The sequence below is a fragment of the Hetaerina americana genome, unplaced genomic scaffold, assembly GCF_022747635.1.
Source record: "Hetaerina americana unplaced genomic scaffold, ioHetAmer1.1.p SCAF_10, whole genome shotgun sequence".
Lineage (NCBI taxonomy): Eukaryota > Metazoa > Arthropoda > Insecta > Odonata > Calopterygidae > Hetaerina > Hetaerina americana.
This window is the reverse complement of record NW_027286070.1, coordinates 77,031,359-77,059,264: the sequence shown is the minus strand read 5'-3', so window position 1 is coordinate 77,059,264 and position 27,906 is coordinate 77,031,359. Positions and strand designations below refer to the sequence as shown.

Below are 27,906 nucleotides of genomic sequence, written 5' to 3'. Positions count from 1 at the left end.
AAAATAAACCTATAGTAGTGAAGGATTTATTTTACGTAAATTAAATAAATATATACCATTAAAATAAACCAAATAAACTAAAATATATACCATTTACCGTATAAAACGATGTTTTGGAACTTGCCACGTGTGGTGAAAGTGCGCCAATGTGACTTACATTGTGACCAGCTGATTTGCCTTTATCCAAATAAGCAGTGGGAAATGTGGTTGCTCAACTTAACTGAAAGAAGTGTGTGTTTATAGGGGCTGCAAAGGCCAGGCGAGCCAGGCAAGGCTTTTCAAGCCAGGAAAAATGAGCTTTAACCGTGACTCTATGATTGCCAAACGATTACAAAAGGAATTAAATGAAGAGGCAAGAAGGAGAAACGAGAATGAAAACAATACTAACCGCCCAAACCGAGTTACTTTTAAACCTCCTCAGGATGAAAAATTGGCTTTGACGGACCCTAAACTTGAGTACATTGATCCTAATCCCGATATACATGCACTTTTTCTTCACTTTGATAATTTATTCTTTTGGAAGAAACTTCGGTCTGTGGAGGTGAAGTGGAGCCCAAGGATGACATCGTATGTGAAGTGATTCCCTACGTTTTAAATGACAAGCATTTGAGCCATATAAATATATTTATAAGATTTTAATATTGCCATTTAGTACCTGCAAATTTAGAAGGTATGCATCGCGTTTCACATGCTTTAAGAGTTTAATCGGCTTGTTTCCTCCAGGTGTGCTGGAATATGCTGTTATCAAGGCAGGGGAGGTTTATGTTCAATCCGACTCAGTCTTCCACTTCTTAAACTTCGACCGAGAAAGGATTTGATTGAAACATTATTGGTCGGTATGACTAGGAGTTTTTATGACTCTCTTTATGATTTTGTAAGGCTCAGCCTATTATTTCAATGTTATGAATTTATTTTTACAGCATGAAATGATACATGCGTATCTCTTCGTTACTCACAACAACCGAGATCGAAACGGTCATGGACCAGAATTTCACAAGCACATGCATCGAATAAATAAGAGTGCTGGGACAAAAATAACAGTAAGATATCTTTCGTTAGGGTGGGTTGAAGGATAGGGTGGAAATTCAGTAGCATTAACATGAAACTTTAGAAATTTAGTGAATAGTCTGAAAGGAGTGACTCCCATTTTAAGCTTGCTGTGCTCATATTTGAACTGGTATATGTGCTACTACACAATCCGACCCAATTTCATGAATGTGATTCTTTTGTTGCAAAAGAAGTATGATGAAATCTGTTGCGGGGCGAAGTTTTATGTCAGAACTCGGAACTTATCCTAAATGTCATAAACTGGATGAAGTTCTGCTTTTAAGAAAACCTTAAAAGGTTCAAGTGAAAAATTATGAACTCTAAAATTTTATAGAATCAGGAGAATGTCAGGGATCATCCTGTAACTTTAAAACATTACTATTCGGCCATCGAGCAACCAGTTAGTACAATTATAACTAGGATTACTTAAATATCATGTGTCAACTTGGAAGCTTTAATGAATAACTTTGGTCGAATGGTGTTTGTTAGTGTCATGCAAGTTCAGTATTATAAAATGCTTGGAGTTTGTTCTCTAAATGAGCTAGTAATTTCTCATTTGTCAATTAATTTTTTTCCAAATTTTACTCTCTCAAGGTGTTCCACACTTTCCATGATGAGGTTCGCTCATATCAGCAACATTGGTGGAAGTGTCAAGGGCCCTGTCAGTAAGTTTTATCAATTAGCTAACCATATTTCTTGTTTTAAATAATTTTTAATCTATTGGTTGAATTTCTGTCAACAACCTTTCAAATGTAGAAATTGAAATAAAACCACTTGGATTTTCCTCATAGAAGCCTTTTTATGTGGAAAAGCCAATTTAATTTCAATTTCAATCTGAAGATTTTCAACCAAGTGACGACAGAAATATTTTACTTTTTGATATGCTTTAAGTTCATTCCTTCAAATCCAGCCATAATAATATTTTTAATATTCTCTTCCAAAATGTTGCAACCTCAATCCTTTTCAGAAATTGATTCTAATACTTTCCTTTAAATTGATGTTTTGAAAACCCTAAAAGTAAGAAATAAAGAATTATTTCAAATCTTGATCATTTTATAATATGGTATACAATCATTGCCAATATTAACATTAATATATCAGTGTTTGGTAAATTTGGTTTGGTGTTATGTACATATTTCATTGGCACATCACTGCCCATGGATATTTTGCTTAGCATTTAGATATTTTTGTCAATAGAATTGTATTGGAATTAAATGCTACCACATTGCTGAATTCAATTAAATCAAAGTAGCATGGGTAATGTTCCCTGAAAGTCAATTGGAGTTAATATGTACGTATAATTTGAATTGAATGAATGTTTGACAAAAGTACTGCTGGATCTTGTCAAGCGGTTGAGAATTTTGATGAAGAGTCGATGCCTTTTTTATTTTTACAGGAGAAGGCCACCATATTTTGGCGTGGTTCGCCGTGCCATGAACAGGGCCCCTGGTCCGAGTGATTTCTGGTGGGGTGACCATCAGGCATCATGCGGAGGGACTTATGTGAAAATCCGTGAGCCCGAGGGCTACAGTGCCAACAAGAAGGGCAGAGGAGGGGCAAGGGCAAGTGGGAAAGGTAGTTGGTTACTAGTGAATGAATAATATGTAACTTGGAGGATAATGGCTCGAAAATTAATTAAATGCTTGAGAACCATCGATGATATCAACTGATAGCTTAACTATGATACACTATTGATTTGATAAGTGTGCCTTGTCACTTGGTTATGGAATTGGTACATTTTGAAAAGTCCATAGGTTGGATATTTATGATGAACTTACTTACATAAAAGGGTAGCTGTGGAAACTTGGAAATTATGATATACTTTGCTAGCAGGTTGCAGGGCCCTACCCATTCTCAGGAATGGGCGGGTTTTAACCTTTTTTAATACGGATATTCATGTAAGTTCTCATTTAATGTGTCTGTATTTGGAAATAGAATGCAAATTAACTTTATAAAGTTAATTTGTGTGTCAATACAAATATTCTCCATGTTCGTCCATTGCATTAGTTAGTGAAGATCACACAATGATATTACTGACTGATAGAAATTGAACAGAGGTTACTCAATTAGGGAGATATACGAGGGAAATCCCAGAAGTACCCGACCAAACAAAGAAAACACAAAAATCTTGGAAAAAAATGTATTTATTTTTCAACATAATCTCCTTTCAGCTCTATACACTTTTCCCAGCGATGTTCAATATGTTCGATACCCTTTTTATAATAAGAACTATCTTCCTCCTCAAATAACCATTAAATTCCAACATCACTTCTTCACAGTTGGAAAATATTTGATCACCGAGCCATTTTTTCAAGTTTGCTAGCAGAAAATAATCGGAAGGAGCTACTTGTGACAAATGAGGTAGCAATTCAAACTTTGATTCATGAATTGTGGCCATTGCAATAACAGATTTATGAGCTGGTGCATTGTCTTGATGGAACAACACTTTCTTCTTGGCCAAATATGGCCGCTCTAGCTTGATTTCTTTGCTCAAACATTACAATAAGTTTGCATAATGCTCGCCATTGATAGTTTTTCCTTTTTCAAGATCGTCAATGAAAATTATCCCACCGCCATCCCAAAATACCGACGCCATGACTTTGCCTGCAGAGGAAATGGTCTTCGCCTACTTTTGAGTCGGTTCTCCCTTTTGAATCCTTTGTTTTGATTGTTCTTTTGTCTCGGGTGCGAAGTAATGGACCCATGTTTCATCCAATATTATGAAACGGTGCAAAAATTCTGCTTTGTTGCTGCAAAACTTCACTAAACACTCAATTGAAACATCTTCACGACTCTGGTTTTGCTCGAGTGTGAGCAAACGCGGCACCCATCTTGCACACAGCTTTATCATGTCGAAATTTTCAGTTAATATTCGATGTATCACACAGTTTGAAATGCGTACTATGTCTGCTAGCTCGTGCACTTTCAGTCGATGATCATCCAGTATCACTTTGTGGATTTTCTTCACTATTTCTGGAGTTGTCACCTCATTTGGTGGAGCAATGTGATGCTTATCTTGACAGCTCGTATGGCCTCATTTAAACTCTGCTTTCCAATATTTTGTTGTTGTAAACGAAGGAGCAGAGTAGAATCCAATTCAGCTTTTATATTGGTTTGGCTAAGGCCTTTTGAATGAAAGTATTATATTACATAACGATGACCAATTTTCTCCATTTTCACAAATTCACTGAAAACATTCGCTATTGATGGCTGCCAAACAATTACTAAACAACGTGACGTCTTCAGACTTGAAAAATATGCTTTATAGATTCTATACTTTCTAATAAATTGATATTTTCCAAACAACTACCGCCATCTCTAGGTTAGGCTGGGTACTTCTGGGCCTTCCCATGTACTTGTACGGTCAATCAAATGCATTGAATAATCCATATGAACCTCTTCCAAAATTTATGGTCACTGAACATAGAGAGGGAAACAGTTATGCACTGAAACATATTTCTTAATATATTTGCACAGATGGAGGCAAACATGAGAACTGAGAGGAAAATTATTGAAAAGACTTGCAACCAAGAAATGTTAAATGTCAATGCATGTCAATTTTATTTATCACATTGTCAAGAGAGACTGATTTCTTGACTGTTTGGCCTTTGCTAGTTTTGGTAAAGAAAAGGACATTGAAATTTCAAGTTTTCAAAGGATTTCAATGAAGATAGTAATCAAGGAAGAAATAAAACTAGTTTTGCAAAAAGCATTGATTTGAATTTTGAGACTTTGAGGAATAGCACCTGGAATACAGCAGTCGGTACTAGATATATATCTTTTATATCTATATAGATATAAAAATAATCACTTGAGTAATCAATGTCCCCTTTCATCATGTAAGTAAACGATTGAATTCTGAATATAAGCTGGAGTTGCCAATGCCTTAATGGCCAGTAGGTGGTAAAGGCTAGGTAAATATTCAATTGACAGAAAATTTCAAGAAGATAGTTCTCATATCCTTTGGCCACTCCTGTTTGCAAAGTGGATTCCATTTGATTTTGAATATTTAAGTATAAAAGGTACTTATTTCATTCTTGCATGTGACTTCATTTTCTGGTACAAATTGTCTACATTGTAGCTTACACTTAAGCTTACTCAAGCTTAAGCCATGTCATGCCTTAATAAAGAAAATAACAGGTTTACACCTGCAATTGTGCAGAAAATCTGAGGCAGAACTAAAATGATGTTAAAATAAATTCAACTAATGTTACCCTCACAATGTAAAATGAGCTCAAAAGAGAATATCATAAGAAGCTGACCCTGGCTAAACCAATGCCAATGGAACATTTATTGACCGCTCCCAAAATAAATGTAAAGCTGCCTGGTCTATCATAAGGATAATGGGTTCGCCAACTAATGCAGCAAAAGATTCCGTCATACATCCCTCTGAATGTAATAACTTCTTCACAAGTTCCTTAGACAATATTCTTTGTAAAATCTCCAACTCCAATCTGGATTTTAAAGATCGACTCAATTGATCTCCTGCTTTGACTGAAACTTATCCCTGGAAGTGGGGCACTCCATCTGAAATAGTGAAAGTGGTTGCCAAATTTAAGGGATGAAAAAGGAGAGATGTCCAAGGTCTCTCTAATGATATTATTAAGGCCATTGTTCGTCGCATTTCTTTCCCACTGTCTATGGTCATCAATTCTTGTTTCTTGTTGGGAAAATTTCCTCATGTCCTAAAATACCCCAGAGTAATACCAATTCATAAGCAGGTTGATGAAAACAAAACAAAAAATTACCACCCCATCTCAATCATTCCTGTGATTGGCAAAGTCTTTGAAGCTATTGGTAGTACCCAAATACTTGTGTGTCTAGAAAGAAAGAACTTACTCAGCTTCTCACAATTTGGCTTTAAACCTGGATAGTCCACTGAGCAAGCTGTGGAATATGTCTTAAAACACGTACTGTGTGCTTTTGAAGATAGGCTGTGCTTATCTCTCTCATTGTTTGACCTCTCCTCAGCATTTGATTGTGTATATCACCAAATCCTTGTTAAAAAACTGCAGTGTTATGGCATCCAGGGCTCTGAACTTAAATTCATGACCTCATATTTAAAACCGTAAACAAATGGTAGAAGTCTAAATTCTTGCAAATAAAAAATGATGTGCCTCACTGATCTATATTTGGTCCTCTGTAATTTCTGCTGATGGCATTACTCATATAAATAAATTTAAAATCCTGAAGAGGCACTGATGAGCTGAAAGATGTGCAGCAACTAGCCAGTGAATGGCTCTTACCTAATAAACTATTTTTAAACTGTGAAAAAACAAAATACCTAGTATGTGTTGGCAAGTGCCTTAGCAGTGCTGGTAAAGCTCAAAGCTGTCAAGCTGAGTGTGTTTTTAATCGACTAATCTTTCCTGGAAAAGTAATTTGACTGCAATCTCCAAAAAAACTCTCTAAGAATCAATCTCTTCCTCATCAGGAGACTTAAAAGGTGTATTCCTGAGGAACATTTGAGACTTGCCTTTTTCCAAGCTCACCTATTCCATGGCTCAAGGCTTTGGGGACATGCAAGTGACACAACAGCTCTGCTTATGTTACAAAAGAAAGCAGTTAGGATTATAACCATCTCAGGCCATCATGATCACTGTCCTCCACTATTTGTTAGGCTAAGAGTGATGACGGTCTTTAACATATATGAGGTCAAGGAATTTTAGGTTTTACTCAAGGCAGATTGTCCAAAACCTTTAATTCTGTTGGATGGCCTTGCTTTAAAATTCCATAACAAATGTCCCCATGCTGCAAGAAAGCCTAGCTACAATAGGTTCAAAAATATAATTGAGCATTGGTTGATTTCAAATCCCTTGTATTCTCTATGTGAATATTTTGAACTGGACTTCTTAAAAGTGAAATTTTAATAAATGCGTATCTCTTCACCACAGCAATGAATATATGCATTTATATGTTTTTTCTTTTGATGACATCTACAGTGGCAAGTGCTGCTCTTTGATGAAAAATATTGATACATCAAAGCATTTCAGCAGTCTGTCAGATAAAATTTCTCCTTAGAATTTTCCTTCCAGAGGCACTCACATCAGAGCAATTGGTATAGTGACAAATCACCAATGCTACATGAAAGTCTAAAGAACATTGAAGCTGCTTGGTAATGGGTACCATCAATTTTCTGAGCTGGAGTTTTTGTCCTCTTGTTCAAATTTCATGTTTGCATAACCTACTTAATGAAATCTAAATAGAACCACATCCAAGGTTTTCCTTTGAGGCTGTGAAATGAATTAGAAAATAATTTGAATGGGTGCATGACCAAAACCCAGAATTGTTTCCATTAAAATTGAAAAACATGATTTTTCTCCTACTAATCCATTTAATTTTGGGATTAAGAATCCTGTGTCCACCAAGTTATCCTAATAATGGCCGTATTATATTTCAGGAGTGTCCTCGTCAAAGACTGAGTTCCCGGGTTTCCCGAGATCAAAGAGCATTGAGAAGTCATCAGGAGTTGTTGTAAATGGAGGAGAAGTTAAACCAAAGCCAAAATCTGGAATTCATGGCTACTTCTCACCCTCAACGTCTGGCCATGATCAAAAATCATCTTCTGTGGCGGGTGGTCTACTGGGAAGTAAATCGTCACACGTGTCAACTCTTGTTGTCAAAAAAGGATCCAAGACATCAGAGATGAGCAGCTATAGCACCAGTGCACCCTTTGTTCCATTTAGTGGCAAGGGACAGGTGTTGGGTGGTGGTAGCAGCATCCAACGGCCAACTCTTCCCAACCTCATCACCAATCCCAAAGGATCACCAGGTGTGAAAAAGGACCTGAGAAAGAGAATCAAAGGAACAAATGACAATATCTCGCCAGAGAAGAGGCCGAAAAAGGCACATGTACCGTCGTCCATTATGGACAGTGCAGCATTGTCATCTAAATCACCGGGAGACTCCATTTCTGGCAGTGGACAGCGCCAGGAAGTGAATTGTCCTGTGTGTAATTCCTTGCAGAATGAGGCCACAATAAACGCTCACCTGGATGACTGTATTGCAGGTCGATCAGAATCAGCAGATGATGACATTGTATGTCTGGGGCCTCCCTCCCCTGTCGATGAGGGCAAAGGGCCATGGTATCTCGAGTGCCCTGGATGCCATGATAAAATCAAAGAGAGTGAATTTGATGAGCACCTGAATACTTGTGATCGCATATGTGTTGATGAGTCATTCCAGGATGGGGCAAATCAAGAAGATGGAGGGGCCCATTCTTCTGATGGCGGTGTTGAGTGTCCTGCTTGTCCCATTTGTGGTCAATCCCTTGTTGGTGCTCTTGGTGCCCATCTCGACGTCTGCCTCTCTTCCATGCCTTTTGATGAAGAAGATGATTGGGATTGATGAGGTATTATCTGTGATAACTGCATCTGTTTTTACTTCTGAAGAAAATATTATATTTATTTCTTGTAAACTTATAAAATACAGGACTAAGCTTAACTTACCAGAAGCATTTCCCTAAATTCACAATCTATCGTTTATGTTGTTAAGATAAATTTTTTGCAAGTTTTCTCAATTTGTTTCAAGTGAGTCGAAACAGTTGTTTAAAATTTACATTGTGATGAATGAATTTTAATGCTCCTTGTTTTATTTGAAGAGATACTAAGATGTGTATGTTCTTATAACATGTACAATGTGGTGGTGATATTAGTAATCTGTCTACCTCTGTATTTTATATAAGTTATATGAAAATCAAAGAAGTTCATCAATAAAAGATTTTGACTCAAATAAGTACCAAAAGTCATCACATCATATTTGTTTATAGCTACCTTTTGATTTCAATTGTTCCAGGCTCAACTTTGTGGAAGTTCATGTTCATTAAATGAAGAACACAATGTATATTTCCTCTGTTCTTTATTTATGTACAACTAGTTTCAACACTTAGGCTTCATCATCAGGTACAGTACCTTTTGATGTCTGCTTCTCTCACCAGTTTTCAATATCTTGCTTGCCTTGCCTCTCGATCACCTTCTCTATGGTCTGCCTGGAGAAGGTGGTTAGATTATGTGTAAGGTTCTTTGGTTTGGTAAGCTCATGACCAAGTAACCATGACCTTTGACCATTTTGTTGAATGTCTATATGGCCAAACCAATGCAGTCTACTTCATTTTATCTTTTCCTTTATTAGTATGATTTTTAGGTTTCCTCCAATATCTTCATTCCAAATTGTAATGCTTGTTATATTGGTGCTGAGCACAATCATATGGTTTACATTTGTATTTCAGACAAAGTGGCCAAGCATTTTGATCCATATAGTTAGGCTGGCCTTATGACACACTATTCTGCTTTTTTCGACTTGACTAGCATTCTTCAATCACAGCCATCCAAGTGGCATGCCGTTTCAGCCCAGATGGAATCAGCTTCATACAGTGGTTCATTTCTCTTTTCCTTCAAACCATCAAGCTAAGGTATTTGGGATATTATACTGGTACTATCACTAGTGTTGCTCCTCCATGATTTCTCATCCAAAATCTGTTGATATTCATGATTAAGTCTTGCATAATTACTTCCTATGTAAAATTAAAGGATGAGCCATTATTTAAGGACTGTATAAATATAATTTAGAACTAATTGTTGTTACATTTAAGACTTCAAATTGGCTTCTTAAAGGCCTTTTCAAAATGTTTTTATTGCTATATTCAAATCACAACAAAGCCAGTCTCAAAACTAAAAAAATATAAGAATTCACAATAAAAACGACTTCAAAATTTCTTTCGAAGACTGGGACGAGTTTAAATAGGAATGGACAAAACTGAGCAGTGGAACATTGAGGTCATTATTTTGCTTCCCCAAACCAAATTTCAAACTTAGGATTGGGACTTAATTATGCTAATATTATTTGCAGAGTATAATCCCTAAGACTTGGTCTTGAATATATTTTCTGTGATGAAATTTATTACCTCGTGAAGGGCCTTAACATAAAAGCAGTTAAAAACTCCAAGGTCGGTTTGATAGTAGAGTTCACTAAGCCCAATAGTGTGTGGCATTCTCACATCAGGGAATGATCTCAGATTATTTTCCTGTGCCGCATATGGTCACCGGGGAAATTTTGGCACCCGAAAAACACACTTCATCTAAATATGCGTACGAAACCCTTGAAACCTCATTGATGCAGGGGCGTATTTACCAGTACGCCAACTACGCCATGGCGTAGGGCGGCAGCTCCCAGGGGGCAGCACAAGTCCCGGAATTTTTATTTCATCAGTTTTTTCAATTTTTTTTAATGCGAACATATTGATTCAAAATCCCGCGCGTTTTCTTTTCTAGAAAAAAGGTTCCACCATAGGCCGCCAGGAGCGCGAATCCTGTGTTTACATTAGTCATTGTCTTGCGAATGATCACGCTATTAAAAAATTGTAAATTTATAATCAGTCAAAGTATTCATTGATGGAATTCTAGTCTTGAACATTAAGTACCTCAAAATAAATATTTTACTTATTTCATATGAATTATTCTAGCGTTTCCTTTCTAAAGTGTATATTTTGTATAAGTACTTGAAAAAGAATACATGGATACATTCTTTTTATTAACGTGAGAATGTGGAAAATTAATTCCTTAAGGGGGCGGCAGACATTGACTATAGTGTAGGGCGGCACATGGGGGTTAATACGCCCCTGCATTGATGAAATTTAGAACGGTCTGAGCTGCGTTTCTTAGATCGAACGATGTGTATTTACAGAGGCGGCCTCATTGGTAAGCGGGGCCTTGTGCAGCCGCCCCTGGGCCTGATCTTGTGGTTTCAATGTAGCGAGAGCGGTAAAGATGTGATCAGCAGGAACATTATGGTTTCCACAAGACAGCAAATAATAACCGCGCAACGACGAAGGGTGCAGCAAGTTTTCTATCGTTTAAAAGTTATTCTTCGCGCTGACACTACAGAGTCTGTGCCGCGGCATTTTGTGCTATTAAGACAATAAATTAAGCGCGTAAAAACGCTTCCACGCTGCAGTTTTAAATCAATTTAACGGTAAAATGAGGCTTTACAATTGTTTAAAATTCTTTGGCTTAATTTAAATGGTAAATTAGCGTTTCTGCGTTTGGCCTCTTAATGCTGAATTAAGTTAATTGAGTTATGTTTTAAGCAGTTTCACATAAAGAGGCCCCGCATTTGAAAATCCCAGCCGCATATTATATAGCCTGCGAGGCCCTCGCGAAGTCACAAATTCTCTCACGTGATCGTAATTTGTGACATACGAGGTCTGCTCAAGAAGTGTCGCGACTTTTGTCAAAAAGTCTTTCTAAATCATATGTACGTAACCCGCGAACATTAAAAATTCTCGATACTTTATGAACAGACCTGGTATTTGTAATCGACATCCGCAGGGCCTCGGTGGGGTCCTGATGGTGCGGGGCCCGGTTCCGTCGCACCACTTGCCACCCCTGAAGGTCGACAGTGTGTATGGAAATTAGGGAGTCCAAATGGCGTGATGATAGTCATTTTCGGGATATCATTCGGGGGAACAGGTGATAACCGCGCACCATGACAATACATGAAAATAGTCATGCATACGAAAATACCATCAGCCGGGGAATCCATTTATAAATTATCAGAAAACAAATTTGCAGCAAATATTAATTGCCTATACTTAGTGAAAACTGAAGTATGCCAGTATTTTGAATGATCGATAAAGATAACTAAAAAAATATAATCCTTTATAATTTTTAAGCAATCCACAGCACGGAGTAATCAAAGAGAATTTCAGGGCATCGAAACAAGAAATTGTCACAAAACTTGCGGAAGCAGTCAGAGTAAATACAGGCTCACTCATGAGTACATCCTCATCATCATGCCTCTGTTCTTACAGATTCCATTTGGTTTTCCAACAGATTGTCTCCAGATTTTTGTTCCATCTATTAACTGATTATTCTTGTTAGTTTATTTGAGATTGAATATTTGGGGATTAAGCATCAGAAAATCTAACAAATATTACACCATTATTTTGCACAGGCATGTGAGACGTCGTAACCAAATATAGCAATTAACTGGTAAGTTGCATTGATAGCTCATCTCGTATTAAGCGCTTCCTCAAGTAAAATCCATACATTTTGGTGGCGGCGTAAAGTTGCTTTTTTATGCCGTTTTTCAGGTCGATCTGATACCTGAAAAATTAGTTTTGTCAAGTATTCCCATCTGCATCAATCGGAGCCTTCCCGTAGTTGAAGTCAGGACTGCTGAGTCTGAGCAGTACAAGATCACCAGATTAAGATGGTGTAATGGTGCGAATATTAGAAACTGGAAAGCAGCATACAGATAATATCGTTAAAAATGAAAGAATAAGTCCTACTGAGCTGACTTAATAACATGGGACTTTCAAGCTATCCTCTTTCGACTTGGCTTAATTTTGGCCTTGTCAGATTTGTCATTTTACATACATAGGCTGCTTTCATTTAAGAGGGTACACCCTCAAGTATTTCATTTTCTGTTAATGCCATGAGCTAGCCGCAGCAACAGAGGTGTGCCAACAGGGCCAGGGTTGAGGGTGTGCCGCATATCCCACAGAGGGTACATTTCTACTTCTGTATAATAATGGGAAAACTTACAGCCACCATCATGCTGAATAACAAAGCTTTCATGGCACATATTACCTTATTACATAGGTTTCTTGCCATTTGGTACAAAACATAAAAATACATGGGCACGTGGAGGTCCTGTGGTTCCAAAATAAGTAATAACTTAGGCTCTATTCCCACAACACAACCTTTGAGATCTGTGCAGGAGCAAGAGGGAAGAACAAAGTTTAACAACTGGTGCCAGTGGCCATCTCAAAATTAGTCATCGCACCCCTGTAAAGGTTCCTCTAGCATTCTCTTCGACATGCCCAAGTCTGCCAGCATCCTCAAGATGTCCACCAGATTAAGCCACGCAACAGCTACCTTCTGCCTAGTTCCCCTTGCATACTTAGTGATGGCCTGGAATGCAAAGTTTTGCTCCAATCATCCCTCTGTCACCGGAACGAAGCCCTTCTGGAATGGAAAGGGCAGCCCCTGGCCAAGAAGGGCCCCTGCCTCCAATTCTGCAGCACTTCCCTCTCACTTCTTGCGCAGCAAGATGGCTTTGCTGCACTTGTAACATTAGTGGCACCATCTACATCCCCACACAACGGTTCAATAACTCCACCAGCACTTTGCCATCCAGATCAACCTTCCAGAATCGCAGTCTATGGAATTATGCCCAGCTGAGAGCTGGGTTCTTCACCTGGTGTAGTCATTGGATGACTTCCCCAGGCCCACAGGAATTTATTGCCCATGGCGATCATATTGGGAGGGGGGCACTGCACACAGGGCAGTGGGGCCATATTCATCATACTGGGGGAAGGGTTTTTCCAAAGGCTCTTGCACTACCTCAAGCAGCACCGTACACCAAGGATTAGATGGAGGTCACAATTCAATTTTCTATGCATTAAGGGTTAACATGAAAATAATATCATCTTTTCCATCTGATTCAAGTATTTTCCTTAAATTCTAAACTGAAAAACCACAGTGTGCCAGGAAATATTGTTGGTAAAACATGAGTTGACACTAAAGATTGCCATAGAGTGATTGAGATTTTTTTATGGAGAATAGGATATTTCTCTACTCCGTGATCACACAGTTAACATTGTTCAAGTGATTTAGAGAGAAGAAGAAATCAATTTGTAAATGAAGCATTATCAGTTTTCAGAATCAATAGCAGGCCTTGGGATTTCCTGAAATATTTTCCCAAATAAAAATAGTAAGCTTGTCTTGCTGTTTTCATAACAATGACCGTCATAAAAAGAACTCTAATTAACATGCTGACAGTTGAAGAGCCAATTTACCATCATAGTTTAAAAGTTTCTTTAAACATACCTTAATTATTTTTGACAGTACGTGAATTGAGTGGATTAACTCACTTTGCATAAGTGATATCGTTGAATATCAAAGCAGTTGTGAAAGATGTTACCTTAGTTTGATCCCAATAAACCTAATATAGTAAAAATAAAAAGCCATTCCAAAGCTTAACGATTTGATTTTTTTACACCCAATCCATTACCCAAAGCAGTTCCTTTTGCAACAACTCCCATCTTCATTATGTAAAAGAAAAGAACAAAGATAATTTTGCAGCTGTATTTATTAAACGTAACAATTCTGTTATCACAAACTGACTTTTATGTTGTAATATTCACAAAATTACCACTTTAAACCAGACAACTATTGCCAACATGACTACAGATTTTGCTCTTAAGGTCATTTTGGCTTCTAGAGCTGACTTTCCTTCTTTCCATGTTTTGAAATCCTCATAAATACAAGGTAGAGGCATTTATCTGTTATCCAAAATATTTTCTAATTTTCACAAAGGAAAACTCATTCAACCCTTCATGAGCTATTTACTCATCCAGGCCAATATTCAATTGCAATTGTATACACACGTGGGCACAGTCACTACCTTAATCAACAATGGGGTAGTGCATAGGTTTTTATGTAGCAGTGATTAATAGTATCTCACTGCATTGCATTCATCAAAGTTTACAGTTTTCCCAGCATTCAAACAAGTTTATCTACTCTTTGGAACACAGGGTGGGGGAAGTGTCATCTCTCATAAATCTGAGTGAGACATGCAGCCATATTGCATGCCACTGGCAACAGCATAAGGAAGTGTTTGCATACACTTAAATATTAATATTGGTTATTTCACATATACAAGCACTGCAAAAGAGCGATGTGTTAGATACAAAGAAATTGACAACACAAACAAAATCTGCAAGTTAAAACTCATGGTGACACTAGGAAAATCAAAAGTTCATCATAAAAGTCACTTCAGTTAATGTTGTTATCACTGAATGTATGGATATCTAAAAGCACAGCCTTCAATGAACATCCGAGAATATTTTACCACCCTTTGGAAAGAAATTTACCACAATGAGAAAGATCATTTGATTGACAAATGCATATGTCTATAATTACCAATGAGACGAATAAATTGTAAAAGCATTTCAATCATAAGATGGACCTGAATCACCTCTGGAAGGCCTCTGGTCTCCAGCATCGGATGATGCATGGATTGACCCAAATGATATGCCACACCACTGCAAAATCTTCAAATTACCATTTTGAAGATTGAAGGTGACCCTGATGAATTCACATCTGGGTTAGTTGGGTTCAAGCAAAATATGAGGCTATTTGGATAGCCTTGGCAGGAAAAATATTAACTGCTGCTGCGATTCAGTTGGTGCTGTCGCAGATGTTCCCAAATGAAAAGAGCACCAGTCACATGAACATTGAGGGAGCGGATTAAACCTTCCTGCGGTACTTCAACACACACATCCAGATGAGGAAGGATATCAGCCGGAATACCTTCTTTTTCATTCCTGAATGTGAAAAATATCATTGGCAAGAAAAGCATGGCATTTGTAAATAAAAATAGCAAAATACTGAGATGTGGAAGAAACCTAATATACTGTTTTAAATGCAACTGTTTTTCATGCCAAAATATTTTCAAGAAAAATAATGGTATGAATTCTAAGCACCAAAAAAAGTTGCTCAGAAATTTTGTCTTGTCAGGCAATACATGCCATTCTTTTTCTACTGTTTTCAAAAGATTTTTAAAGAAAAAATGTACCACTTTTGTGATTCAAACGCATGTATCCTCAAAAAAATGAATTTAATTCAACTTACTAGTAAAAAACCATATTTCAATAATTTGAAAAAATAGTAATATCAAATAATAAAGGTTTTTAACTGTTTTAAATACTGTTTTTAAGGTGCCAAAAAAAGAATCAATTTAATTTATAACTAAGGACACTAGAATATTTACAAAAGTTTGCATGAAGAGGAAATTTTCATTAACATTTCTGATATGGTAAACATAATTACCAAATAACAGTATCAAGAATATTAAAATATGCATAGACTTAATTCCTTCAGGCATAAAAAGTTCCAGATTCCTTTCCTGACTTTCTAACAACATTTTCCAACAGCAACTTTTCATTTCTCCTCTCACATTACCCTCCTTAATTCCAAACTTCTTCCATCCGATGATTTCCCTCTCACTTGGTTGGTACCAGACTCCGAGAGAAGTTTCTAATAGTAGTGTCTCAATTACAGGGAGTTAGTTATCACATTACTGGAAATTATGAAGTAAAGAGAATATGGACCTTACTATGGTACAGAGAACAGCGTTCACATCACTTTCTCAAATCCAAACAGCTTGGAACATCAATCTATTAGAAATAAAATTCCATGCATATGCAAATCTTATTTTTTATATCATATTCCTCTTTTACCTAAACCCTAGGTTGACATTCAACGGCCGACATTGCAGCTGACTTTTCTCAAGCATTAAAATGTATTACTCTAAACCATTTAAATGGGAAATCCATCTCGCATGGCATGCATACCATTTGAGGAAGGAAATAGAAATGCTATGATTGCTATCTGAAGCCTACAATTCTTAATAAAAAGCTTAGGGAAGGTGACAATGATATTTATGCTGAGAAATTTCATTGGGGCCACTCCGAATACAAAGAGAAACTTCTCAATAATTATGCTCACCCTAGGCCATAATGTTTTATGCACATACTAGTCCTGCCTAGTCTAATTTTTAATTTAATATTGAAATAAAAATTTTTGGGCAAGGGGCATGTGGGCAAAGGAGTGATGCACCAAAAGAATCACATATCTGGATAGATAAACTAGAATAAATACGATTGTAAAGAAACATGTCCTTGTGAATCTAAAAGGATGCAAGGAAGAATTTAACAGGCTAAAAGGTTTGAATACCAGAAGAACTCTTTGAGCAAACATGTGCATAACTCGGCAGAATAGAGATTTTAATGTAGGTAAGGAATATGGCACCCATGACAATTTTTATCATAAGATGTGATATTGTATCATGACATCATTCACTTCTAGTTTCAACTTCTCCTTTTATTTACTTTTCTTTCTCCCCACACAAACATTTAAGTACTTCGTATATTTTTACCTAATCATATCAATGAGTATCTAGAAAATATTGAGCTTTATTTTCAATCAGAATTTCATTCAAAATATGTATTTTACCAACACTTATCATCCTATTTTACTTTTATCATGAAGTTTCTCAAAATTTGGAATTTTTAAGTGTAATTAATAGGATGGGAGTTCATTAATTGGTCGGAGCAATTTGAAGGGCATGAAATAAATTTCGTTAATAATGGGAAAATGTAAATCCTGGTCATTTGAAGTTGAAGTTTCACTTAATTTTATTCAATGTAAAAAAGAGCCTGAAATGATTATCGCAATGTATTTCACAATAATCGATGTAACATAATCAAATGGGACTACCACACACAGCAAAGCTCATTGCATCCGGTCACAGCATGACTGGTACAGCTTAAATGTTTATATTATTATTGCCGTAGTATTATTGTCAACTTACCCTAAGAGGAGAACACTTTTTTCTGGGAATTTAAAACAATCCAACTTAACGCTGCTTGATGTCTGTTCGGCACCAACAATGGAAAATCCCTTCTCTTTCATCGAGGTTAAATATTGGCCCAGCATAAAAGGCTTCACCTGGAAATCAATTACATCATTCATGAAAATCATATCAATACACATAATTTACAAATCCATTCAAAAAATACTGGACATTCTAAAATTTTTCCTCTATTCCTAGTTTAAACATCAGGCAGATATATTTTAATTCGAAAATTTCCTATGAGAGAATAGGAGGAATATTCCCATAACAAGTGATAACTAGGAATTGCAACAATAGTTTCCATATAGGCTTCCGCGGAGATTATTGATGTAGGAAGTGGTTCTTTCGGGTTTTCTTCCGCGTGTATCCATTTTCCGGACAATATTTCGCCAACGTTCCAGTTGGCTTCCTCCACACTTCTCACTCCTCCACACTTCAGTGGACCTGAGGAAGCCAACTGGAACGTTGGTGAAATATTGTCCGGAAAATGGATACACGCGGAAGAAAACCTGAAAGAACCACTTCCTACAATTGCAACAATAGTTTGAATATTGCCAAGTTTTACATAATTCACCTCTTTACTGCAAATCTAATTAGATCTCTAGTGAAACAAAAGGTCACACTGGCAGGCATTATTTATTAGATATAGGACATTTTGCAAAATGACAATATTCTTTGTCAGATCCTCTATCTCCCCCCCCCCCAACTCAGTGATTAACCACCGCACCATACACCAAACCCTTCTCGCCCTCCCCCACCCATCCCGCACACCTCCTCCCTTCCCATTATCCCCCCAACGACCACATCAATTAACAATATATTTAAATGAGCGCATACTTTTTGTAACCAGTCCAGATGATGCTACAGCATAGCAAAACTAGTCAACACAATAAATTCTTTCGTGAGGAAATGCAAAGACTTCGAATCTGTATTCACGCATTGGGAAAACATAGCCGGCACAGGGAAAGGAACTCATCCCCCTAACTTGATGCATGAATTTCACGCACCGTTGTGCTTAGTAAGGGGTGACCTCTACCATCACCTACTAAACCGACCTTTGGGTCGATTACTGTGTACATGGTTTACTTCGGTGCGATGGCCAAAATACAATTTGATGCCTGTCATTTCCATGATGACTGCATGTGAGCGGACATGCTGGTGTAGCTGATTACGTTCTAAGAGATAGTTGAGGCCAATACTTTGAAGAATTGCTTTCTAATGAACAAGGAAGAATCAAATGACTTTGCATTTCCACAGAATGGAATTTATATTGTTGACTAGTTTCACTACATTGTATTCTCGGTCCACATGAGGCAACAGTTCAGCAAAACTAGTCAACCATAAATATTCTATTCAGTGGAAACACTAAGTTATTCGATGCTTCCTGGTTCATGATTAAGTTCTGAGGAACATACACCAAATCACACTCATTAACCTGGTGGTTGTTTGGATAGATGAAGATTAAGTTCAACTCTTACTATGACTTACACCATGCAAAATTTCAAAAATGAGGACGTCAGGGTGCTCTACAGCACCTAATTTGTATCCTACTCTGTGAATCCTAAAGGTAAATTGATGTGAATGGTTAAAGGCAATTTCTAATAATCAGGTTCCTCTCCCTGTGTGGTCAGTGGTTTCCAAAGAAAAAATGGGAAATGGGTTGAAAAATTACAGATTGAATGAAGCTTAGGTTGCGCCTTGAGCCGGACAAGAGTTTTCAAGTGGCACAAAATGTTTAAGGAAGGCCGGAAGCTCATCGAAGACGAGCACCGCGTCAGACGCCCGACAACCGCTCGAACCGATGCTTGGGTGGCCAAAGGGAAAAAGGTTTAGGACTCTGACAGGCATTCAACCATCGCCCTTATCAGTGAGGTGACTGGCCTTTCAGCCGGAACCACCCACACCATTCTAACAGAGGATCTTGCGATGAGGAAAGTGTGCACGAAACTAGTGCCAAAAGTCTTGAGCGAGGAACCAAAACTGTCGCGGGTGGAAATTTTGCAAGAAATTTTGGACTGCATCTAGGAAGATGAAGATTTTCTCAACAACGTTATTACCTCAAAGGATAGCTCATAAGGAGCTCAAAGGATATCAGTTCAACTCCATCGAGGTTGTTCAAGCGATGACAACAAAGGCTTTAAACAATATTCCTGAAACCGACATCCAACGGGCTTTTGACGAGTGGCAGACGTGCCGTAATAAGAGTATATCGATGCAGGAGGAATGTATTTTGAAGATTATTAAGTAATTGTAAAGATAACTGCAGTAAATTTTGATTTTTGGAACCAGTCCCGATACCATTGTACCGACCCTGTACTTTTCCACTGTTCTTTTCTTTCACACACTACTAGTTTCAACATTGTGTTCTTCACTTAATGAACATGCACTTCCACAAAGTTGAGCCTGAAACAATTGATGACAAAAGGATGGATTTTTGCAAAAAAGACAACTATCTCAGATATTGTTTCATCACTTGAAAAGGAGCATAAATATGTGGAGCAAATAATATATACAATTATAAGTGTGCACTGACTCTTTGACTGTTGTGTTGACTCTTGTGTCGTAACATTAATCTGATATTCTATTAAATTGAGTAGCTTCAGGCGTGATGCGGTGGAAGTCGAACATAATGAATAACTGATTGAAGCACTCTTCCACTTATCAAGTGGAAAAGTGCTTCAATCAGTTATTCATGATATTCTATTATTAATAAAGCCTGAACTCCAATTTTAAGTAGGCTTCTGGTAGACTGGTACTATTTGTTTTTGATTATTCTTTGAATATTATTATTTGAATATTAATATTCATGTCCAACTTAATCAGGAAATCAAATAAAATACACTGAATTCACTAATTAACAAATTCAGTGTCCATTCAATAGAGATCACCTTAGCTAATGACATACAGTTTGCCTACAATCAATAATAAATGCCTTAAGTTAATTTACAAGAGTTCTGACCCTATAAATGAAGGAAAACATACAAGTAGATTCATTAAAATATAAGCAATCTCTACTCCTTTACTTAAAATGAAGATTACAATTTTTGCACTAAAATAAAACCAAATCAATAATGAAAATCTTATATTTAAATCCGACAGCTGATTAAATATTTCTTCTCATAACTCATATTCCTCGTGTTGGCACTCACCTCACTAATGGAAATCCACCTTTCTGCCGAGACACTCAGATTCTGGAATTGTGGATCCTCAATGTTCTTCAGGCTCCCTAGTACGTATTCAGTGACGCCAAATGCCTCACAGGTTCGACAGAGCCCTCCCAAGTTGGGCATTCGATCAACAAGTGAAGCAACCACCACCAAGCCCCCACTGCCCTTCCCTCTTCTCCCTCGCTCTTTCCCTCTCTCCATGTCATCCAGGAGGCAACCAATGTCCTCAAGGTCACCGACCTTCCAAGGCATGATTTTCTTCTGGACATTGATGCTGACTTCTCCATCCGTGGGCACCGATTCAATTCTACAAACTTTAAAACAAACAGCATTATGCACCAAAGAGATTATATCCTTATTTACGCTCATACCTTTATTAATTCCATGAGAAGGGAGTTGATGGCAGGGACTTTGAGTGAGAATGCTAAGAAAAGGTTCCTCAAAACCTTGATATGGAGCAGAAACATGGTTGTTAAAGCAGAATGATAGGGATAGATTTAATTGGCAAAAATCCAAATAAGACAGGGAAAACGGGCACAGAGCATTCCGATTGACAGTGGGATGTTGAAGACAGAGGGGAGAATGTTAGGCAAGGAAGGAAGGGGTAGGATAAGGATAGTTGGACGGAATGAAGAGAGGGATCAATGTCCACCTGCCCCTGCGGTGGCTTGCGGGTTATTATGTAGATGTATGTAGATGAAGAAAGTATGCAGAGTTGAAGAGGGTCCTATTTTAATGAAGTGCATAGGGTTATGTCTTATTAGGAGAGGCAGGATATTATCACTGCCCCATTTGGTAGCTTATGTCCATCAAAAACCTACCTTAACCGGTAGATTACCGATACTTACAATAATATTTATAATGCATGCATGAAAATGCAGAAAAACAGTATGTGGAAGTAAATGTGACCCATTTCTATGGCAAATTTTATTGACTATAAATTATAAGTCATGCATTTGGCAGCCATTTTCATATCTTTAACCAAGGGTTAGTTGGAAGAAGGGACCATCTAGTCTCAATCTCGCCCCAATAAAGACATTTCATTGTTATTACCTTTTAACCATTACCATACCTCATTTTTGGCCCATATATATATATATATATATAAGGCCAATCATCAGAATTGTCAAAAGGTTTTGATTCATCAGGAGGGGTCTCAAAAAGTTTGGATTTGAAGTGAGAACTTTGTTTTGTGATTTCTGACATAAACTAAATACACTGTTCTAATCATAGTGCTTTAACTAAAAATATCGCGGTAACTCACTAACGAGAGGAGAGTAAAAAATTGTCAGTTTTTGGTAGATATCATAATACTGTGAACAAACTGTATTACTGTGTATTGAGGCATGATATTAACAATTATCTGCAATAAAAATTAAATGTATTTTAATGAATCAAATGCAAATTTTTTTTATTCTAACACACATAATTTTATACAACAGCTACCTGATAAAAGATTACATACTTTTCTGGAGGATGGTGCTAATGACATTGGAATTGCCACTAGGTTAGCCGCTAAATGACAAACATGTTGGTGGTTGACTCTGCCATACACCTAAGGGGGTCGAGTAGCAGGTCAAGTTTTACTCTGGGATAATATATATGCAAAGTAAAACATGACCTGGTAATCAATTTTCTGAGGACAATGGTAGCCAGTGATCGAAACTTTGATCATTTACCAACTCACATTGTTGAAATCCCAAGAGAACTTCATCAGTAACGATTAGACCTTTGTCAAAATCGTTACGTGAATCATGACTTCATGTGCCAGAAATGTTCTTCAGGCTTACCTGTCTTCTTCACTATATATTTATTATTTAGAGCTTTTTCAGGCTTGCTACGAGAGGATTTCATTCATTTTAAGCAGATTTTTGTTGGCCTAAGTGAAGTTCTTATTCTTGAAGACTTTATTTAAAAGTCACCCACCCTCGAGAAACATTAAATTGGGAGTGCATTCCCTTCATTAAAGAACTTACACTTAACAATTTGTCATCAAATTACAACCATTAAAATGTATGGTTACAAATTTGGCATTGGTGTAATGAATGTGAGATCATCGGTTGCACAAGGAAAACCATTTGACAGACTTGAAACTAGATAATTTTATAAAAGTTAGCACTTACACAAATGATGATGGACAAGACACAAACAGGATTAACTGCCTGTATTGTAAAATATCACACTTCACTCAATCTAAAAATTCATTGCAACACCATTAAACTGAGGATATTTGTGACCTTTCAATTTGAAATATGCACTGCTACACACAAAGCAAATGACTTCTCAATTCATTTGCAATGATTTCTTTTCACATCTACACCTGTAGAACACTGGCATACAGCATTCAAAAATAATTATCAATACCAATCAATTAGAAAACATTAATTAGCTGATAATTATCAATTCGGAATTGTTATTTACAGATTAAATAAAGAATTCCACCTTCAAGTAATGATATTTTACATTTACATAAGCAAAACTTGAGCTAACAATTTTGCCAAATGAGCAATTATAATCAAAGATAGAAGAAAGAACAAAGTAAGGTATCCCCTTGGTATTTTTAAAACAAATGTTGTGGCTCCACCCAATGACTGAAAACCATGAATGATATCCTAATGTATCACTGTACGTAACACATAAATCCCCATTGGTGTACGACTGTTTGAATATAATACTTGCTTATTTTTCACACATTCTATTCTTTTCCATGAATGTCAAAATTAAAAGGTCATTTTAGGGAAATTGTTTCAATCAATATTTATAAACAAGGATAAGGAAAATTAAAAATTATTTAACTTAAAAAATGGATAGCATAAAGTTCCACAAAGTCAAGTCTGGGAGAATAACTACAGCCAATCGTGCACTTCTATGGATCAAACAGCAATAATATCATAGTTTTAAAGTACCTTTTTATACCTCACCTGGACTATCCATGTGTTCTATGGTTAAAATTTCATGTCATAGATATTTCTCAGTTTTCTTAAATTGTGGCAAACCACTCTTCCATCTAATTTTCTAAATAACTGCATGTAGAAGTTATATTTTCTTAAAACATAGGGGTAGCTGAAATATTGATTTGGAATGGATTGAATTTACTCAAGCTATTCTACCTGATAAGGCAAGTCTTGGACACTCCCTAAGGAGCAATCATTATTAATCATATTATTTGCCCAACATTAGTTCCAAATTTATTCCTACGCAACCTCTGCCACCTTTCATGCTGCCTCTCCCTTCATTCTTCCTTGCTTACCCAATATTCTCTCTTCCATCATGGCCTTCAACATCCCAATATCTCTCAGCATTTCCTTGTACCACTTCCTCGGTCTCTATTTTATTTCCCCCGGCTACTACCTCTCTTCAACTTCATGCTTGAAACTTCGGCATGTGACCTCCTCTCCGTCCAACTCATTTTCTCCACTCTTTGCCACAGCCATATCACAAAATCCTTCAATCTCCACCCATTCTCTTGCCTCAAACACCATGCTTCACATCCATACATCACCATGCTCCACGTTTAACTTTTTGCTACTCTTTTCTGCACATCTTTATACTTATTGTACCTGTCATCAATTCTCTTCAAATCCCGGCGGTGTTGAATATTTTTCAGAGGTATCTCGATCCCTACTTGAGGTGCTTTGTGGAGGGCACTTTGAGTGAGTACGCCGTCCGTCGGATGGGACGTTAAACCGCGGACCCCTTGGCGCCTTTCGTAAAGAGTAGGCTAATGCCGACGCCGGGTTTCTCTCCACCCTTCATCCTTTCCTGTCCTTCCCCTATGGCGCAAATGACCTTAGCTGTCGGTCGCCTCCCCTCAAAACTACTACTCAATTCTCTTCTCCTTGTAAATGCTTCTTTCACTGCTGAAATCCTTCTCACAATGTCCCCACTAATATTCACATTTTCCTCTCAAATACTGCCCAAATACATTAACTGCCTACTTCTAGAGATTCACACTACTCTAATTTTCTCGTGGCCAACCATTGTCCAATACCATTTCACTGCTCTTGTTAAATCATTCATGAATAACTGCAATCCCTCAGCTGTCTCCAACACACTGCTAGACCATCTGGAAGCCTGACTTAACCATCTTGCGTCCCAATTTTATTCAAGGAACAAGCCTCCAATGCCGCTACAACCATATCCACAACATATATGATGAAATGAGCCAGTATTAACCAGCAACCCTATGTCACTCCCTATTCTACCACTACCCGTACTGATTCTCCCTCTGCTGCCCTTAGCTGTTCCATTTGATTCATACAGAGGGTTTGAAAGGGTCTCCCATCCCTCCAGTCCACTCCTATATTTCATAACATTTCCATCAACTTTGTCGACTATTATTTGGTTGAATTATCAAAGTGCAAAAAATCATCCTGGTTATATTTGATGTTTTTCTTGTTACTGATGTCCTCATCACTACAATTGCATCACATTTTCCTCTTCCCTTCTGCAACTCAAACTGATCTTCACCAAGATAGTTGTTTGCGCTACTTTGTAACATTCTGATTGCAATGATTGTGCATGGAAAAAAAAGTATTGCCCTATGGTCCTCACATGCTGTTGTTGGCTCTTTTCAGGATTGGGATCAAAATTGATCTACGAAAATTCTCCAGCCAAATTCCTTCCTCATAAATACTATGTGTAATATGGGGTGAACATTTACTCCAATTTCTGAATCTCCCCACACAATAATATTGTTACTTCATTAAAATCAATCGTTGGTAATAAAGAGATAATAAGAAATCAGAAATATAGAACAAAATCCTACAAAAAAATGTGGCATGACTAAGTTTTGTCCAATGCAATTACATATTAGGTAGTCATACTGGAGAGGGAAATGTAGAAAAATGCTTCTCCCACTTCAATTCCTATGTTTCTGCTGGTGAACTCTCGAGGAACAACACAGAATATATATATTGTGGATCAAATTCATTCATGCATGGAATAAAGGCATGGCAGAGGAGTAGACAACCCTAGTAGTCCAGTATGATTGAAATGAATGCTATTTACAGCAAATAGAATCAAAAATTGGTAAAAAAATTCACCATATACCAGTAGAAGAAGTCTTTATGGGAGGTGACCAACAGCTGAGGTAATTCGCCCCATTAGGGATGGATGGGAGAAAATGTTTAAAAAAAACAGTTTACTTGGTGTTTAGTAATAGAGACATTCAGTCAAATATTCCTGTAGAAATAGGAAACCAATTGATATCTGAGTTAGAACATACCACCTTATTGGGTTTAGAAATAGACAGAAAGTTAAGCTGCAGGTTTCAAACGGAAAAATGTAGTAAAAAATTATGTTCGGTCCTATTCCTTATAAAAAATCTTGCCAACTATAGTAATACAGAAATATTAATCCCAGTATACCATGTTATATTTCAGTCCCTAGCTTGATAAGGCATCGTCTGTCTGCTGGGGGAGCTCAGCACATGGAAACATCAATAGAATACTCACACTTCAAAAACGGGCATTAACCCTCTTAGTGCGGCGGGCCGATATATCGGCTCTTGCGTAGGCTTTTGTTTAAATCGTTGTAACTTACGGTTTTTTCTTTAATAATTTATGGTTTTTGTGCTATCGATAGGTTGAATTCCATAGAATAACGTATATATTTTTTAAATTTTTTATTAGCAATTTTAAATGCTTTTAAAAAAGTATAATTCTTACCATAATTTTTCGTTCAGTTTTGTACATGTCGGGAAGCTCTACCTAATTGTTTGCTCGTTTTTTTTTCTGAGTAGTCTTTCCACTATGAAAAGACACTGAAAGGCTACTAATCTGTTTTCATCTGTAATCTCTTGAATGTGTTGTAGTGTCGTGGTGTTGATATATACCTGCTTATTCAGACTTTGTTGAGACGATGGAAATGAGAGCACTGCTTTGTAATCATTTTGGTTTCTCTTGCCGTCCGTCGTATCTAATCAATTGCGCCCTGTGTAATGGATTACATTGTCAACAGTTCTCTGTGAGTTAGAACTTAGTTTTTTTCTGCCTTTAGATTGTAAGCACATTGCCGCAGTCTCAAGGAAAGGGGAAAAGTCCCAATTTGAATTAGTGAGATCAGCCTTTTCAACAAAATCGAACTATGCAGAGGCTGACAAAAAAATTTGTAACTCACTGGTTTTTCTTTATTTATTTATAATATTTTCTACTTGTCTTTTTGATTCTTTATTATATTTAAATATCGTAGTTTAATTGAAAAATGTTTTTAAAAAAAATATTAGTTTTGTGTCTAAAAATCGAAATATTATTGCTAAAAAAATATTATTTAAATTTATGATACTGTAATAATTACATTTATTATTCAGATGATGTAAATGTATTACATCATTATTAACTACAATATTATATTTTAAAATAAAAAAACTGCATATGGATATCTAAACAAATAACTTCATAATGTTTTTTTTCCTAAGGTGATACATTTTCTTAAATTACATTTCGCACTTCTCACTAGTACCCCTGATATCCCCGCCGCACTAAGAGGGTTAAGGGTTATATTTAAACTAAATGCAAGAAAATCCTGCAGGGAGTACTTCAAATGTCACAAAATCATGACCCTTCCCTGTATCTATATGTAAGATGTTGCCGGGTGTTAAGTAGATGTGATTTTGAATGCCTGCACCAAAACCCCTTCACCGGTCAGAAATAGGGATGTTCACAAGTACGACACCAGGGGTAAGGATTATCTTCATAATGGCCATTGCAGAGTAGCAGTACTACAAAAAACCCCAGGAGTTTCAGGAAGACTGCCGTTTAATCAACTTCCTGAAGAGTTAAAAAGGAATATTCCCCCAAGAAAATAAATTCAAAAAAATGTTGAAAAATTTCTCCGTGAATAATGTTTTTTATAGCGCCCAAGAGTACATAGAAAGAGCCAATGTAGGGAATTCTGTTTTTTAAATCTTTAATACTCATATATTTCACGTACATTATTATTCCTATTAATTCGCATGCATGTTAATGCACCTTTTAATGCAATTGAATCTTAACGAAGCCCATACAATTATGTATTGTTCTATGGCGAATAAATCTATCCATCTTTCTATGAAGGGTGCAGAGAAACCCAGCGTCGACAGAAGCCTACTCTTGTCGAAAGGTGCCAAGGGGTCTGAAGTTAAACATCCCATCCGACAGACATTGCATTCACTCAAAGCACCTCAAGTAGGGATCCAACTGAGAAATATTTGTTGTCTCCAGGATTTGAACCCGAGCCCTCTTGGCGGTACGTTATCCACCGCACCATCTCGATCCCACCAAACACCCATTCT

The 27,906-nt window shown here is 37.0% G+C and overlaps 2 protein-coding genes across 3 annotated transcripts in view; one reads left to right on the top strand and one right to left on the bottom strand.

Moving 5' to 3' along the window:
* The first annotated feature begins 92 nt into the window (after positions 1 to 92).
* mh (maternal haploid) lies at positions 93 to 8,765 on the top strand. The gene is made up of 6 exons (XM_071598927.1): positions 93 to 567; positions 724 to 832; positions 921 to 1,040; positions 1,642 to 1,712; positions 2,444 to 2,622; positions 7,448 to 8,765. The coding sequence occupies exons 1-6, from the start codon at positions 293 to 295 to the stop codon at positions 8,392 to 8,394; spliced, it is 1,701 nt and encodes a 566-aa protein (XP_071455028.1). The 5' UTR covers positions 93 to 292; the 3' UTR covers positions 8,395 to 8,765.
* Positions 8,766 to 14,121: 5,356 nt separating this feature from the next.
* The window catches only part of LOC139700287 (probable methyltransferase TARBP1), a 39,734-nt gene continuing 25,949 nt past the window's right edge, over positions 14,122 to 27,906 (bottom strand). For both annotated transcript variants that reach the window (XM_071598924.1, XM_071598923.1), the window contains 3 exons: positions 20,616 to 20,947; positions 17,425 to 17,561; positions 14,122 to 15,376 (listed from right to left, as the gene is read on the bottom strand). In XM_071598924.1, the coding sequence (XP_071455025.1) occupies positions 15,214 to 15,376; positions 17,425 to 17,561; positions 20,616 to 20,947 (632 nt within the window). In that variant the 3' untranslated portion in view covers positions 14,122 to 15,213. The remainder of the gene's footprint in view (positions 15,377 to 17,424; positions 17,562 to 20,615; positions 20,948 to 27,906) is intronic.